General features: G+C 44.6%; 1 protein-coding gene across 2 annotated transcripts in view; it reads left to right on the top strand.

Moving 5' to 3' along the window:
• Window positions 1-265: 265 nt before the first annotated feature.
• The window catches only part of Dnah2 (dynein axonemal heavy chain 2), a 119,815-nt gene continuing 102,454 nt past the window's right edge, over window positions 266-17,626 (top strand). For both annotated transcript variants that reach the window (XM_090349645.1, XM_090349646.1), the window contains exons 1-4: window positions 266-346; window positions 2,816-2,995; window positions 7,942-7,997; window positions 11,791-11,961. In XM_090349645.1, the coding sequence (XP_090205771.1) occupies window positions 2,830-2,995; window positions 7,942-7,997; window positions 11,791-11,961 (393 nt within the window). In that variant the 5' untranslated portion in view covers window positions 266-346; window positions 2,816-2,829. The remainder of the gene's footprint in view (window positions 347-2,815; window positions 2,996-7,941; window positions 7,998-11,790; window positions 11,962-17,626) is intronic.

The following is a 17,626-nucleotide window of genomic DNA, read 5'->3' as shown; positions in this document are numbered from 1 at the left end:
CGGCCTTTCCAGCTCGGGGCCCCTCACATCCAGCCCCCGCCCCGCACCTTCCGGGCACCGCCTGCCCACCCTGAGTTACTTTCTCAGGCTCCACACCGGCCCTCTCGTCTCGGGCCCACGCGGGGAGAACCCGCCGGGTGGGGCCGCCGAGCAGGAGTCTGTCCACGCGCTTGCGCAGTGGCAGCTGGCTGCCCGGACCTGCCACTCACCCGGCCAGGCCCGGAGTTGCCATAGCGACGCGTGCGGGTGGTGGGAGGGGAGAGCGCGGAGGGCCACGCAGGGCAACTTCTTAGTTGGTGTGGCTCAACGGTCGCCCACGGGAGAACAGGGTCGGCGTGGCTGTGAGGTGTGTGTCGGGGTAGAGGGAAGGAAGGAGCGTGGGCACGAGTGGCAGTGGTGTCAGCCTAGGAAGGCGGCTGTGTGTGCGGGACCCATGTGGAGTTGGGAGGAGAAGGGGTAGTTTGGGGGGGAGGGAAGAGAGAGGGGCAGTTGTGGAGAAGGAGCAGCTTTGGAGGAAGAGGGAGAAGGAGCATTTAGGGGTGCAATGAAAAAGAGGGGCCAGTTGTGTAGAGAACGCCACTATAAGAGGAAACGGGCCTACGGGTGACCCCGGTGTTCCCTGGGTGACAGGAGTCCCAGGCCGGCGGCCCGGCTGCTCCTGCCGCCCCCGGTGTGGATGTGTGGGTGAAGCCCGCGGCCCACGTTCCCCAGGCTCCACTTTGAGCCACCGCGCAGCGCCATGCTTCCTTGGAGGTTGATGGAAGAAGCAGCGTCGCTGTAGTTGGTTTTATTGATTTGTTGGCCTAACAGAACGTTTTTCCTTGGAGCAAAGTACAAATCCTTCAAGTTTGAAATTCATAACCTATGATCAATGCCTGTGGGGATGAGGAAAGAAAGCTACAGGTGGCCGTGGCTGTCAGGTTTATAGCTGAAGACAGAAGGAATGCCCAGCAGTCCAACATGGCCCTCGGGATTCTGAACACCTGCCAGCTTTCAACCATCCTATCTTTCTGAGAGGCACCACTGGGCCGTCCTCATGCCCTTATTTCTCTTTCCCCATAACACGATTTGAAATTTATTAAGAGAGGACTTGTGCCCTTCAGGCCTTCCCGTCTATTCTCAATGCCTTTGAAATGGAATGGTCCTAGCCTTCCTGATGGGTTAACCCACACTCAAGCCAACCGCTAAGAAACCCCAGAACACACAGAACCTGAGTCCTGCCTCTCTTTTTCTTTTTTATGATGCTAAGATTGAAACTCAGGGCCTCATGCTGGCCCAGCAAGCACTCTGCCACTTAAGCCACAGCTCTATCTCTCCATTCTGCTATTCAGATTTTAGTGCAACTTTAAATCAGTGCCCTGATAGACATAGTTCCTATTGAATTCAGACATGGAGGATGATAGTTGTCTGGGAGTACTTACACTCTGAGCTGGGCAAGTGGAGTGTTTTTTAACTGGGAAGAAATGAGGTACATAGTAAGGCACTTTCTTTGGACCTTCTTTTACCTGGGGTCCTATAGGGCAGAGTGGTTTTAGCTTGGAAGTTTTTTTTTTTTTTTTGCCAGTCCTGGGACTTGAATTCAGGGTGTGAGCTACTTTCTGCCTCCTCTTCTTCCTCCTCCTACTTTTTTTTCATCATTTTGTAGCACTGGGGTTTGAACTCAGGACTTTGAGCATGCTAAAGGGAAGCTCTACCATTTGACCCACATCCCAATAGAGTTCTTAAACCCTCATGAATGGGGGTATCTACTAATATTTGTTTCCATTTAATCCTAATGTCTTGAGGGTTTTGGTGTTCTTTTTGCTTTCCAGTCATGGGGCTTTTTGCCACTCAGGGTCTGGGTGCTGTCCCTGAGCTCTTTAGCTCAAGGCTAATGCTCTAGCACTTTGAGCCGCAGTGTCAATTCCAATATTCTGGTGGTTAATTGAAGATAAGAGTCTCATGGACTTCCTGTCCAGGCTGGCTTTGAACTGCAATCCTCAGATAGCCTTCTGAGTAGCTAGGATTACATGCGTGAGCCACCACACCGGGCTGGGTTTTGATTTTTAACCCAGTGCTTTGAAGAAAGTGGGGCTGGGAGTGTGGCCTAGTAGTAGAGTGCCTTGGCTAGCATGCATGAAGCCCTGGGTTTGATTCCTCAGTACCACATACACAGAAAAAGCCAGAAGTGGTGCTGTGGCTCAAGTGGGAGTGCTAGCTTTGAGAAAAACCCAAAGACGGTGCCCACGCCCTGAGTTCAATCCCCAGGACTGGCCAAAAAGGAAAAGAAAAAGAAAGTAGGATACTCTAGTGAAAAAAAGTGAGGATCCCAAGACCCTTCTTTTGTTCTTTCTTTCTCATTGGCTTTTCACTCAATGCTCTACCACTTGAGCCACATTTCTGTATCTTGGTTTTTGCTGGTAAATTGGAGGTAAAAGTCTCACAGACCTTTCTGTTTGGGTTGGCTTTGAGCCAAGGTTCCTTAGACCTCAGTTTCCTGAGAAACTTAGTGTACAGATGGGAGACACCAATGCCCAGCTCCCATCTCCATTCCCTCCCTCCCTTCCTCCCTTCCTCCCTTCCTCCCTTCCCCCCTTCCTCCCTTCCTTCCTTCCTTCCTATTGAACTAAGAATCTAACCCAGAGTATTGTACCTGCTAAACAAGTGCTCTGCCACTGAGCTACACTCTCAGCATGCAAAGGCCATAATGAGTACAGGCCCCTGGTAGGGAGCAAATAATTACGTTGGAAGTCTCACTCAATTCTTGAATCCAAAAGGGACTCTGGGTTAGGGGTGGGATTTTGGTAATGGACTCCAGACACCTATGCACCTGCAGGTTTTGCCTACACAATGTCCACCAAACCTGACAAGAAGCGGAAACCAGGTGGCCGCCGGGGAGGCGCCCGTGGAGGCCGCGTGGGGCGAGCTGGTCAACCCACACGGCCTGTGCCTGCTGAGAATGTCCTGCCAGTTGTTCAGGTGGAGCCAGAGCCCGAGATCATCAAAGAAGAGCCTGGTGAGTACTTGGTGGGGTACAGGAAGGTGAGGGAATGGAGGGCTGGAGGCAGGATGTATTTCCGAAGGATGTTGGGGGCAGGAAAGCTGGTTCTCTTACTTTGGGGCAAGTAGGGGCGACGTGACAGCCCAGCCGTGAGGGTCCGTAGGACCTCAGCCCTCCTGCTCTTTGTGTCTTCCTCCTGGCTAGCCTCATATTTATTCTGTCTTCTCATTTCCCAGCGAGGCACCGATCCTTTCTCTAGCCTCTTCCTCCTTATTTCAAGTGTTCTGGTTGTTCCCACCCCACTGCAGAGGGTTTGATCTCTTCCTTTTTCCCATTTTCACCCTGGGTGGCAAAACAAATAATGTTTTTCTCCCATTAAGCTCATCACCATGGAGACTCAGCCTGCTTTGCCACCCTTTGAATCCTAAGCCCGCCTCATGCTTTCTACCATCTGTTGAAGGCTCCTGTATCTCCGCCCTCATTTTGGCAGGGACTTGGTAGACTGTGGAGGTTCAGGTTCAGGGTGACAGGAATAGAAATCTAGATAGAGGGAGCAAAGAATTTAAAGAGGCTGCCTCTTGTGGTTTTTGATCCTGGAGCCAGCAGGGTTGGAAGGTTTTATTTGGTTTTTATTTAGCAGTTGCTGTCAGGGGCTTTCCCTGGGCTCAGCGGCTAGTATGGACAGTACCCGCCTTTGATGTGGGCCTCCTTAACACTTCGAGGGTCCCGTCAGGATGGAAAGAACTAGAATCTTCAACCCCCTCCTCTCCATCTTTTTTCTTTTTTTTTCGTATTGGGGTTTGAAGTTCGTGCTTTATGTTAGGCAAATGTCCTATGCCCAGCTGCCTCCCCTTTTTTTCTTTCAGTGTTGAGGATTGAATCCAGGGCCAGTGTTAGGCAGGTGCTTTACTATTGAGCTATATTCTAAGTCCCTGTGTTTATTTATTTTGTGGCATTCGAAATTAACACCCAGGGGTCTGAGTGCACTGTAAGCAAGTGTTCTACCACTGAGCCTCATATACTCCTAGCTCTAGAACCCCCTTTAATAAATATGAGCTAGGGTCTTACTATAGAGCGTAAGCTGGCTTTGAGGTATTTGTCTTTCTTTTTCCCTTTTTGTCAGTCCTAGGTTTTGAACTTGGCTTTGAGCTTGCTAGTTAGATGTTCCTAAAGCATAAGAACCCATTAAAAATTTTTAAAAAATGGTACTGGAGTTTGAACGTAGGGCCTCACACTTTTGGATGCTCTACCATTGTACCTTGCTTCCTCCCCAACCCCATCCCTTTTTGGTCTTAGCTGTATTTTACCTGGGGCCAGGCCCAGACTGTGAACTTCCTATCTCTGCCTCCCAGGGGTGGGATCACAGGTATATACTACCATAAGAGGCCTGGTAGGCCTGGGTGCTGCTCTTGAGCTCTACCACTTTGAGCCACAGCACTTTTGAGTGGTTACTTGGAGATAAGAGTTTCTTGGGGGAACTTTTCTGCCTGGGCTGGCTGAGAAATACAATTCTCAAATCTCAGCCTCCTGAATAGCTAAGATTACAGGTGTGAGCCACCAGTGTCCAGTTTTGTCTTTAATACTAATGGCTAAGAAATTAAATGTGGAGAAGGATCCAGAGACAGAAAAATCTGCTTTAGGATTTATACCCTTAGAAATGTGCAACACTGTTTCTTCTGAGTTCTTTTCTTTTCTTTTTTTTTTTTTTTTTTTGGTGTTAGTAGTGGAGCTTGAACTCAGGGTCAGAGTGTTCTCCCTTAGCTAGTTATTGATTGATTGATTGATTTATGCTAGTCCTGGGCCTTGAACTCAGGGCCTGAGCACTGTCCTTGGGCTTTTTCCTCAAGGCTAGCCCTTTGCCACTTGAGCCACAGAATCACTTCCAGCTTTTCTATGTATGGGGTACCAAGGAATCGAAGCTGGGTTTTCGTGCATGCTAGGCAAGCCTTCTATCACTAGGCCAAACTCCAGGCCCGTCTCCCATAGCTTTTTAACTGAAGGCTGGCACTCTGTGGAACCACAGCTCCACTCTCAGCTTTTTGTTGTTTAATTGGAGATAAGAGTCTATTCAATTAGTCTGCTCAGGCTCGCTTCAAACTGGGATCTTCAGATTTCAGCCTCTTGAAAAAATTGGTTGGCTTCTAGAGGCAGGGTACATAGAGGAGTAGTGGGGAAAGGAGAAAAGGCAGGCAGGCTTGGTTTCATTTGGAGAATTCTCTGGAAGCAAAGGAAAAGTGTTTTAAAATGAATACATGGACTTCCAAACACCAAGGAATGGTGCCTTCCCACCTTTCACCTTCTTATTGTTTGATATAGAACTTCTCCACGGCCTGGGTCACAGGTTCAGAGAGGTCTGGAGGCTCCCAGACTGTCCTGAACTTAAGATTAATCACTGAGGTTTAATTGAGAGGGGACTGAGACCTGTCCATTGGAAACGGGGCCTTTCTTGACTTCCCCAAAAAGCCACCCCCCATAGGCATTTCCTGTCTTCATGACAAAGGAGGACTTGACTCAAGGCGGGGGCTGTAAATTCCCCGATAGCAGCTCAGATGATAAGAGCAGCTAAACCAGGTAGAGTTACCAGAATTCCTCCCCCTTGGCCTGCCAGGAAACTCCCTCCCTTTCCTTTATCATCAAAGCAGAGCGCCAGAAGCCCACCTAGATGATAGGTCAGTTCAAATAGCAAAGGTGTCAGTGGTTGCCCCAGCCATCACTCAAGTACATTGTGATTCCATTGGCCACCTGTGTATGACCAAGCCCAACCACATGGCTGGTGGCCTATAAAAGTAGCTCTCTCACTCACATCTTAGAGACGGCCCTGACCAGTTAGGCGCGGAATAAAACTCTGTTTAACTTCCACTTTTGTGTCAGACTCGTTCCTTTGATCACGGACCCTAATATTGGGGGACTGGACCCTAACACCTATGACAATTTTTTTTGTGAAAGTTTGGGTGTATGACAATAGAAAGCCTCTTCTTCTTCTTCTTCTTCTTCTTCTTCTTCTTCTTCTTCTTCTTCTTCTTCTTCTTCTTCTTCCTCCTCCTCCTCCTCCTCCTCCTCCTCCTCCTCCTCTTCTTTTTCCTAAACTGGGGGCCGTGAGCATGCAAAGCACGCCTCCTGCCTCTGAGCTATACCCTTAGCCTTGATAGCCTTTTGGGTTGTGTATTGATATCCTTTACTTCCTTCAGTGCCCTTCAATTCCCATTAAAAGAACGAATCCTAATCAGCTTCACAATCCCTTCTCTGTAAATCTCCAAGCTCTTACAACTGCAAGTATTTCCCCCCACAGGGTTTGGCATCTATACTTATTTGGTGGTGAAATCCAACCTAAACTGACATGAAGGTATTTATGGTCTGTTTAACCCACTTAGTATAAATATTCATATCTTTTACTACAGAAATACTTATAACAGTAAAAAGTTAGGTTATGAAGTATTGTTCTAGAGCCTGCCCTGTAGGGGCTCAAGGATTACATATTACACTGCATTACATAGTATACTACAATCCCTCCTCCTCCCTTCCTCTCCTTTTCCCTCCCCTTCACTTTTCTAGTCTGTAAAGGGGATTGAACCTGAGGCCTTGCTGATATGAAATACACTACATAATTCTCTTAATTCTGAAGTATTTCTTCCTTTTTTTTTCCAGTCCTAGGGACTGAACTCAGGGCCTGAGCACTATCCTTGGGCTTTCCTTAAGGCTACCCACCCACAGCACCTACCCAGGCTGACTTTGAACTAGAATCCTCAGGTCTCGTGGGACTTGAACTCTGGGCTAGGCACTGTCCCTGAGCTCTTTAGCTCAAGGCTACCACTTGAGCCACAGCTCCACTTGCAGTTTTCTGGTAGTTAGTTGGAGATTAGATTCTCCCAGCTTTGAACCTTGATCCTCAGATCTCAGCATCTTGAGTAGCTAGGATTATAGGCGTGAGCCACTGGAGCCAGAGTCCTTTTTTTTTTTTAAACCACCACTGGGACTTTGAACTCAGAGCCTGGGCACTGTCATTGAGTTTTCCTCCACTTGAGCCATAGCACCACTTCTGGCCATTCTTGTGTATGTGGTATGGAGGAATCAAACCCAAGGTTTCGCGCATGCTAGGCGAGCACTGTACCACTAGATCATACTTGTGGCCTTTTTCTACTAGGAGTTGACTTTGAATTGAGACTCTCAGATCAAAGCCTTCTAGTGCCTAGCTAAGTAGCTAATGCCCATCTGTGTGTGTGTGTGTGTGTGTATTAGAAATGGAAAGTAGAGTCTTGTACATGTGGTAAACATGTTGCCATTGAGGCACAACCCCAGCTGAGAGCCTTGTTTTAGTAGCTTCCTACCAATGGATTTGTCTGTGTTGCCTGCTGGCCTGCCTCCCTTTCCTTCCCTCTCCTTCCCTCCCTTCCCCTCTCTTCTCTTCCCTTCCCTTCTCCTTCCTTCCCTCCTTCCTCCCTTCCTTCCTTCCTTCCCAATGCTGAGACTGAAGCCAGGGCCTCATGCATGCTAGGTAAGCATTTTTTCTACTAAGCTGTATCTCCAGTCTGCTTCTATTTTTGCCTATTGTGATCAATGCTGCTGAGCATATTAGTAATATCTCCTTGTGTTCTGCTGTTAAGTCTTTTGGGTACATACATAATTGCTAGGCAATTATGGTGACTATGTTTAACTTACTTTTCTTTCTTTTTATTTTGTCAGTCGTGGAACTTGAACTCTGGGCTTAGGGGCTGTCTCTCAGCTCTTCAGCTCAAGGCTCCTGCCCTATCCTTTGAGCCACAATGTCACTTTTTGGTTTTCTGGTGATTAATTGGAGATAAGAATCTCATGGATTTTAATGCCTGGGCAGGCTTTGAACATCAATCATCAGATCTCAGCCTCCTGAGTAGCTAGGATTACAGGCATGAGTTACCTCGCCTGGCTCACTATGTTTAATTTTCTAAGTAGTACCTACTTTCTTTTTGTACTTTTATTCTACCCAGAGCAAGTGTCAGAGAGCAGCAAAGTACAAGAAGAGTTGGAGCCGCAGGTGGATGTGGTAAGTTTGGACTTTCTCTTCTAATAATTAATCAAAAGGTGAGTGGTGGGAAGGTACAGGAATCTTAACTCTTTCTGCTACTTATTCTCCGCTCACCACAAATCTAGTTCATGAGTGAAGGAAAATTTGATGTTTTACGCCCCCTTCCCTTATTTGATTTCCTTGTGTTCTCTAACTGGAGGCCAACCTGGCTCATTTTAACATCCTATCAAATGGAACATAACTTACTTTTAGTTAAACTCAGGACCTCGGGTTCTCATTCAACTTTCCTGCTCCTAGTTGGTGTTTTACCACTTGATCTACATCTCCAGTTGGACTTTTTGCTGTTTAATTGGAGACTGAGTCTCAAAAACTTGCCTGGGTTGGCTTTGAACACCAGTCCTTCTAGTTTCAGCCTCTTGAGTAAATAACTAGGATCATAGGCATAGGCCAGCAGCACCTGCTTGCCCCACTTTCTTTCTTTTCCTTCCTTCCTTCCTTCCTTCCTTCCTTCCTTCCTTCCTTCCTTCCTTCCTTCCTTCCTTCCTTCCTTCCTTCCTTTCTTTCTATCCTGGGGCTTGAACTCTGGCCTAAATGCTACCCTCAGCTTTTGTGCTTCAAGCTACTGCTCTACCAATTGAGTCACAGCTTCGATTCCAGCTTTTTGGTGGTTAATTGGAGATGAGTCTCATGGACTTTCTTGCCCTGGCTAGCATCAAACCATGATCCTCCAATCTCAGCCTCCCGAGTAGCTAGTTTTATAGGTATAGCCACTAGTACCTCTTTTTTTTTTTTTTGCCAATCTTGGGACTTGAACTCAGGGGCCTGAGCATTGTTCTTGGACTTTCTCAAGGCTAGAGCTTCTGGCTTTTTTTTTTTTTCCTATGTATGTGGTACTGAGGAATTGAACCCAGGTCTTTGTGCATGCCTGGCAAGCATTCTACCACTAAGCCAAACTCCTGGCCCACCTCTTTGTTTTGTTTTTATTTTTGTTTTTCCCCAGTCCTGGGCTTGGACTCAGGGCCTGAGCACTGTCCTTGGGTTCTTTTTCTCAAGGTTAGAGCACTACCACTTGAGTCTCAGCACCATTTCTGGCTTTTTTCTATGTATGTGGTAACGAGGAATCGAACCCGGGTCTTCGTACGTGCTAGGCAAGCACTCTACCACTAGGCCAAACTCCTGGCCCCCACCTCTTGGTTTTTAAGGCAAAGTCTTATTACATAGCCCAAGCTAGCCTCAAACTTGAGGTCTTTCTGCCTCAACTCCCCCAAATAGTTTGTTCTGTTGTTTTTTTGTAGTACTGATGTTTGAATACTTTGTTACTTGATTGTTACTTGATTCAACCACAAACAACACTCTCATATTTGCATTTTCTCTTTTAAATTTTTGATGCTCTTTATTTATTTAGTCGGCTTTTGGGTTTTTTCCTCATAAGTTTATATATATATTCTACAGGAAAGATTTTATTTTTGAAGCAGGCTCTACTATGTTATGCAGGTTAGTCTTGAACTAAGATCTGCCTACTTTACCCTCGTAGACACTGGGATTTATAAGCATGAACCACAATAATCAATTGCCTCATCAACTTTCTTAATCTGTAACTTGGTGATATCTTTTTGTCTTTCAGGAGCATCAGGGAAAGGGCAGAGTGACTTATTTATTTATTTATTTACTTATTTATTTAGTGCTGATATTGGAGCTGGAACTCAGGGTCTGGTGCTATACTTAGCTTTTTTGCTCATCATCCCATCTCCACTTATGGATTTTATTTTATTTTTGTTTTTGTAGTTAACAAAGACAGGAGTCTCTGGAATTTGTCTGCCCAAAGTAGCTTTGAACTGCAATCCTTAGATTTCAGCCTTCTTTTTCTTTTTTTGTTTGGCCAGTGTTGGGGCTTGAACTCAGGGCCTGGGCCTTGGTCTTCCTCAAGGCTAGTGCTCTACACCTGAGCCACAGCACCACTTCTGGCTTTTTCTATGAATATGGTAACAGGAATCGAACCTGGGTCTTCATACATGCTAGACAAGCACTCTATCACGGCCCAACTCCCAGACTCCCTTGGATACTTTTGCTTAAGACTAGTGCTCTGCAACTTGAGCCACAGCTTTTCCTGAGTATGTGGTACTGAGGAATTGAACCTAGGGCTTCATGCATGTTAGATGAGCATGCTACCACTAGGCTAGGCTCCTGGGCCCTAGATTTCAGTCTTCTGTGTAGCTAGGATTGCAGGTATGAGTCACTGACACCTGGCTCAGAGTCACTTCTCAAGTCTACCAAGTTGTATTTCATCTCATTAGTTGTCTTTATTTAATAGTTATCTACAAATTTATTTTTCTGGTTATGAATTTTTTCATTTAATTAGTTACTTTGTGGTTTTTTTTTTTTTTTTTTTTTTTTTTTTTTTTTTTTTTTGCCAGTCCTGGGCTTGAGCTCAGGGCCTGAGCACTGTCCTTGGACTTTCTCAAGGCTAGAGCTGTACCACTTGAGCCTCAGCACCACTTCCGGTTTTTTTCTATGTATGTGGTACCAAGGAATCGAACCCGGGTCTTCATGCATGCTAGGCAAGCACTTTAACCACTAGGCCAAACTCCCGGCCCTTTACTTTGTGTTTTTTAGTCTCTCATCCCTACTCCCTTTCTTTTTCTTCACTGCTTTGTTAATTGATTATGCTGGTAATGGGGTTTGAACTCAGGGCCTAGGTACTGTTCCTATTTTTTTTTTTTTTTTTTTTTTTACTTAAGGCTGGTGCTCTATCAATTGAATGACAGCTCCACGTCCAGCGTTTTGGTGGTTGATTAGAGACAGGTCTTACAGAGGGCTGGGAACGTGGCCTAGTGATAGGTAGAGTACTTGCCTAGTTTGATTCCTTGGTATCACATACACAGAAAAGCCAGAAATGGTGCTATGACTCAAGTGGTAGAGCACTAGCCTTGAGAAAGCCCAAGGACAGTGCCCAGGCCCTGAGTTCAAGCCCTAGGACTGGCAAAAGAAAAGTCTCACAGACTTTCCTGCCCAGGATGGATTTGAACTGGAATCCATAACTATCAACTTGTTGAGAAGCTAGGATTACAGGCAAGAGCCACCAGCACTAGGCAGCTGCTGCTGCTGCTGCTCCTCCTCCTCCTCTTCCTCCTCCTCCTCCTCTTCCTCCTTCTCCTCCTGCTATCTTGGGGCTTGAACTCAGGGCCTGAGCACTGTCCTTTGGCTTTCTCAAGGCTAGTGCTCTACCATTTGAGCCATAGTACCACTTCTGGCTTTTTCTGTGTATGTGGTACCAAGGAATCGAACCCCGGTCTTCATGCGTGCTAGGTAAGCATTCTACCACCAGGCCAAACTCCTGGCCCTCCACAGGCTTTTATGCAATGTCTTATCTTTACTTCAGCATCCCAAGGTGGCTGCTTTGTGAGGAAATTGTTCTTGTACTCCTACCCCTTTTCCAGCTCGTTATCTCCTTGCTCTTAATTGCTTTATTCACGTGAAAATCCTACCTGTTCCCTTAATTCACTTTTCCCTTTGGGTGCAGATTGCTTAAGAAGTATTTTTACAGCCATGGTATAAGTGCAATATTTTGGGAAGATAGTAGTCTATTGTTTTCCTTTATGACACATTCTGTTTTCATTCCTAGAGGCAGGAGAGTCTATTGTCTCGGCTCTTCAAAAGCTTGAAACCTATCATTCAGTCATTCTCAGCTTTCTCTTTTCCATGCTGAATGTGTGTGGCTTTTCCTCTTCTCTCCCACGTCTGGCGTGTGATGGTGGATGAGAAAATAGCTCATCCTAACAGCATTCTTTTGCCTCTGTCTGCTTCCCTGTAGAAGTTTCTCTTCCAGTCTCAAATAATGCTGACAGGACTGGAAAGGTTTGAGTGGACCAACGAGCACAATTCGATTCTGGAACACTTTGCAGAGGATCCCACAGAATCCATCCTCACCGTCTACATTGACCCCTATTTTGGGCTGAAGCTGGAGTTGGGCATGCCTGTGCAGGTGGGTGAACTTTCCTCAAGGGAGTAAAGGTTCTATGGATTTCTGTCACACTTGAGGCTTACTTTCTTCCCTGTCCTAGGTTCACAGAGCCCCCAGTATGTTGGGTACTTTACCTGGAGGCAGAGGTACAGAGAAGGATGAGGTAGAATTTAAGGGGCCAGGAGTTTGGCCTGCTGGTAGAGTGCTTGCCTAACATACACAAAGACCGGGGTTCGATTCCTCAGTACCACATACATAGAAAAAGCTAGAAGTGGTGCTGTGGCTCAACTGGTAGAATTCTAGTCTTGAGAAAGCCAAAGGACAGTGCTCAGGCCCCGAGTTCAAGTCCCAGGACTGGCAAAAAATTTTAAAAAAGAACAATTTAAGTGAATATTCAATTCATGCCAATATCGAGTCTTGAATTGAGCATTTCAAGCTCTCATTCAGTTGTCTTGCTCAGAATTGGTGCTCTATCACTTGAGCCACACCTTCAGCCTAGCTTTTGGCTGGATAATTGGTAATGAAGTCTTGTAGATTTTCCTGTCCAGACCACCTTTGAGCACTGATCTCCTGGGTTTCTGTCTCCTGAGCAGGAGACAGGATATATGGGTGAACCACTGGCATATGGTTAGCATTTTACTTTTGATAATCCTGTGAGTTAGTGGGGAAGATAGATATATAAACAAGTAATTGGGATATATATGTGTATTTCTCCTATATATACATATATATGTGCCTATATATATATTTGTTTTTGTTTCTTTTTTTTGTTTCTTTTTTTTTTTTGCCAGTCCTGGTCTTGAGCTCAGGGCTTGAGCACTGTCTTTGGACTTTCTCAAGGCTAGAGCTCTACCACTTGAGCCTCAGCACCACTTCCAGCTTTTTCTATATATGTCTACCAAGGAATGGAACCCGGGTCTTCATGCATGCTAGGCAAGCACTTTAACCACTAGGCCAAATTCCCGGCCCAGTTTTTGTTTCTTTTTGTGGGTCATGGGGCTTGAACTCGGGCCTGGGCGCTATCCCTGAGCTCTTCAGCTCAAGGCTACCACCCTAACCTTTCTCACTATATTTTTAATAAACTATTTTATTAGGATATTTTTTGTGTATGCCTATTATTTTTCTTAGTAGTAAGCATATGTATGTATATATCTATATGTGTATTCTTATTATATATATGCACATATGTTTATATGCATGTGTGTTGTATATATGTATACTTACTTTGGCAGTGGGGTTAGGGATTGGCCCAGGGCCTCATTCAGGCCGAACATGTGCTATATCGCTGAGCAGCACACCTAGCCCCACCCTGTATCTTTTTTTTTTTTTTTTTGGTCAGTGGTGGAGCTTGAACTCTGAGCCTGGAAGTTGTCCCTGAGCTCTTCAGCTCAAAGCTATCGCCCTACCTCTTAAGCCACAGCACCACTTCTGGTTTTCTAGTGGCTTACTGAAGAGTTTCATGGACTTTAGTGCCCTGGCTGTCTTTAAACCTCAGTCCTCAGATCTCAGCCTCCTGAGAAGCTAGGATTACAGGTGTGAGCCACCATGCCTGGCTAATATCTTGATTAGCAGACAAAACTTTATAGGAGATTTTGGGGAACAACTAGAAGAGGCAGTAGAATCCTGGAAAGCTTGATGGTGGAGGTGATGTTTGAGTTAGGGATGAAGTTGATAAAAGTGATTTTATTAAGATAAGATAAAATTATTTAATAGAGGATTTTATTTATTTGTACCCTTTTTGGGACTTAGACTTAGGGCTTGAGTACAGTCCATTAGCTTTTTTTGTTGTTGTCTTTTTGCTCAAGGCTAGTTACCGCTTGAGCTTCCAGCTTATTTTTGCTGATTAATTGGAGAGAGAAGAGTCTGATGGACTTTTTTTTTTTTGCCAGTCCTGGGCTTAAGCTCAGGGCCTGAGCACTGTCCTTGGACTTTCTCAAGGCTAGAACTCTACCACTTGAGCCTCAGCACCACTTCCGGCTTTTTCTAAGTATGTGGTACCGAGGAATCAAACCCAGGTCTTCGTGCATGCTAGGCAAGCACTCTACCACTAGGCCAAACTCCCGGCCCCTCTGATGGACTTTTCTACCTGGGCTGCTTTTGAAACATGGTCCTTAGATCTTATTCTCCTGAGTAACTAGGATTACAGGTGAGCCAGTCATGTTTGGCTAATTCATTTTATTTATGTATTTATTTATTTATTTGCCAGCCCTGGGGCTTGAACTCAGGGCCGGAGCACTGTCCTTGGACTTTCTCAAGGCTAGAGCTCAACCACTTTAGCCACAGCCCTACTTCTGGATTTTTCTTTTTTATGTGGTACTGAGGAATTGAACCCAGAGCTTCATGCATGCTAGGCAAACATTCTACCATTAAGCCACATTCCCAGACCTAATTTATTATCTCCCTCCCCCCTAATTTTACTATCTTTAAGTGATTGTACTAATGAGTTTTAGCTGGGTATCAGTGGCTCATCTCTGTAATCCAAGCTACTCCAGAGGTTGGGATCTAAGGATCACAGTTTGATGCCAGCTTGCGCAGGAAAGTCCAAGAGACTCTTACTTCTTATATAGCCACCCAGAAGTGGAGCTCTGGTTCAAATGGTAGAATGGCAGCCTTGAGTGAAAAACTTAAGGGGTAGCACTCAGGCCTTGAGTTCAAGCATCAGTACTGATACACACAGAGAAAGAGATTTCAGTTCAACACATCAGTTTATACATGCAATCCATCTTGATCAATGCCATTCCTTCTGTCATTCTCCCCAAAGATCCCCAAGTCCTCTCATACCTCACATTTTCACAGTGCTCGCCCACCCTTCCTGTCTCCATCCATCTACTCCCCCTCCATTTGACCTTTTCACCCTGACAACACAGGGACAACACTTTGTGTACAGAGAAAATAAAAGAGAGTGGTGGGAAATGATCTTGAGGTGAACTGGCGTCGACTTGTATGATGTGCTCAGGAATTTGGCTTGTGTCCCAGCGAGAGCTATTGACGGCTTCCTTTGGTCTGAGGAGATAACTATGAGAGCGACATGAAGCTGTGTGAGAGGAGGGTAGACCTCTGGTAAGGAGTCAGTGAAAGAAAGATGTGTCGTAAAATGTTAGTGGTATGATCCGGTTGGTGGGTGTACTGTGACTCATAAAATTCTTTCAACGTCTCTGTACACTTGAAATTAAACAAATTAAATATTGGAGAAAGGTCATTGCTTTGCTCTACTTGGCATCACATAAACAAAAATGGAAAGGATTATGAAGTTGTGCATGACCCCGTGGAGCTATGACACAATTTGTGAAGCATTACATATTAAACAAAGGCAAAACAGGCCATGACTCTGTGTGTGTGTGTGTGTGTGTGTGTGTGTGTGTGTGTGTGTGTGTGTGTGTACCAGTAGTGGAGCCTGAACTCGGAGTCTAGTGCTCTTAGATGGCTCTTTTACTCAAGGACAAGGCTGTACTGTCTGAGTGTTTGAGTCACACTTCCACGTCAGGCCTTTTGCTGGTTAATTGGATTTAAGAGTTATGATTATAAGCTGAGTCCAGTGGGCGTGGTGGCTCACACTTGTAATCCTAGCTAGTCAGGAGGCCGAGATCTGAGGATCAAGGTTTAAAGCCAGTCTGGACACTAAAGTCAGGGAGACTCTTATCTCCAATTTATCACCAGATAACGGAAGTGATGCTGTGGCTCATAAGGTAGGGCGGTAGATTTGAGCTGAAGAGCTCAGGGATAGTGCCCAGGCCTACAGTTCAAGTCCCACAACTGACAAAATAAAAGAGTCAGGATTATAACCGTGGACCAGCAGGGCCTGACCAAAGCCATTGTTTTTTTTTTCCCTGTGTACTGTCAACCATCAACTACAAAACACAATGAAAAAAATTCATTTACAAAAGAAAGAAAAATTTGGAAAACTATTCATGTTTACATATGAGTAGTCTATATAAAGTGGAATTTATATTCAAGAAAAGCACTTTGTTACAGACTATACAATAGTATTTGAATAATTGGGGAGCCATGTCCTGTTCCTGAGTGGAAGGGTTTTTTTGTTTGTTTGTTTGTTTGTCCCAGTCCTAAGGCTTGAACTCAGTGACTCGGTACTGTTCTTTAGCTTTTTTTTTTATCCCCCCAAGGTGTGCCCTCTACCATTGAGTCACAGTTCCACTTTGAGCTTTTTGGTGGTTAGAGAGAAGAATCTCACGGACTTTCTTGCCCAGGCTCACTTAGAAGTGCAATCCCAAGAACTCAGCCTCCCGAGTAACTCGGATGATAGGCGTGAACCACTGGCACCTCTCTTGGAAATCTTAATAGTATAAAGGTATTTCATCAAAAAAAGAATCTGTGGGGTTGGAGGCATGGCTCAGTTGTTAGGGTGCTGGCCAATGAATGAAAACTGCTAGTACCAAGTTCGAGTCCCAGTCTCAGAAGTAGGAAAAAAGAAAAAGGGAATATTTTTTTGTTGTTTGGTTTGAGATAATGTTTTACTACATTGTTCAGGCTGGCATTGAACTAGTGGGCTCAGGTGATCCTCCTTCCAGAATAGCTGCGACTATAAGCACGTGACTTGGGTATCATTTTAATGCAGCTGCTATATAGTGTCAAAATGTCACATTCCCTATATTTCTTGTATGAAGGATTTAACAACGCATCCAGAAAAATGTGAAAAAAATGAAGATAATAATGAAGAGGGGAAGTAATGGAGATTTGTGAATAGAAAAAATGTTTTTGTAAACTATAGTAATTAAAACAGTTATACTAGTTCATGAATATACATAATAAATAACAGTAGAGAAATGTAGAAAGTTCAAAAATAGACATTATCAGCAACAGTTCAGAAACATAGGAAATACAGAAAATAGAAAGTACAGAGAAAAATATGTAGGCATTTTCTATAAAAAATGGCATTTAAAAAACTGTAGGAAGGATGGATTAGTCAATGAATAGTATTGAGGAAACATATGGAACATGAAGTTTTTCAATTAAAGAGAATTCATTTAGTCTGCTGAAATTTATTCCAAATAGAATATAGATTTACTTGTATTTTTCTGGTTCAGATAACCAATTGGAACATTCTTAAAAAAAATTATTACTCTCAGAGCTTAAAATGTATAGAATGATTGCCTGGCAGGCATGAGTTTTGATCCCTAGCACTAAAAAAAAAAAAACAAAAACAAAAAAGAAAAAGAAAAAGAAAAATCTCTTGAATTACTGACAAAATGAGCAAAAAAAAAAAAAAGAAAAAAGAAAGCCAGCAAAAATGAAGCCAACACAAAGCTACACACACCCTTTTCAATAAAAAAGAACTATAATCAATTCTAGTCAATTTTTAAAAAATGCATGACGAAAATAAATGGTTGCTAGTTCCTGGTGGCTCATGTGTGTAATCCTAGCTACTCAGGTGGTTGAGATTTGAAGATTGTGGTTTGAAGCCATTGTGGTTTGAACCACTGGAAGGGTGCTAACTAGATGAAAGGGCACTTAGGGGGGGAGGCGGGGAGGGAGAGAGAGCCTGTCTGACTGTTTTAACAAAGATTTGATATTGTCTTAAATTAGTCTTAGCCACCTGCCCCTTCTTGCACACAAGCATCTTAGTCTAGAGAGCAGAGTAAAATATAAAATACCCGATTTTTTCACTTGAACTTCAAGAAGCAAATAAACGGTCTCTCACAGTGGGACACCCAGAAGTAACCCACAGTAT

Source organism: Megascapheus bottae, chromosome 17, assembly GCF_031878675.1.
Source record: "Megascapheus bottae isolate mThoBot1 chromosome 17, mThoBot2.hap1, whole genome shotgun sequence".
NCBI lineage: Eukaryota > Metazoa > Chordata > Mammalia > Rodentia > Geomyidae > Megascapheus > Megascapheus bottae.
This window is presented reverse-complemented; position numbering and strand designations above follow the sequence as displayed.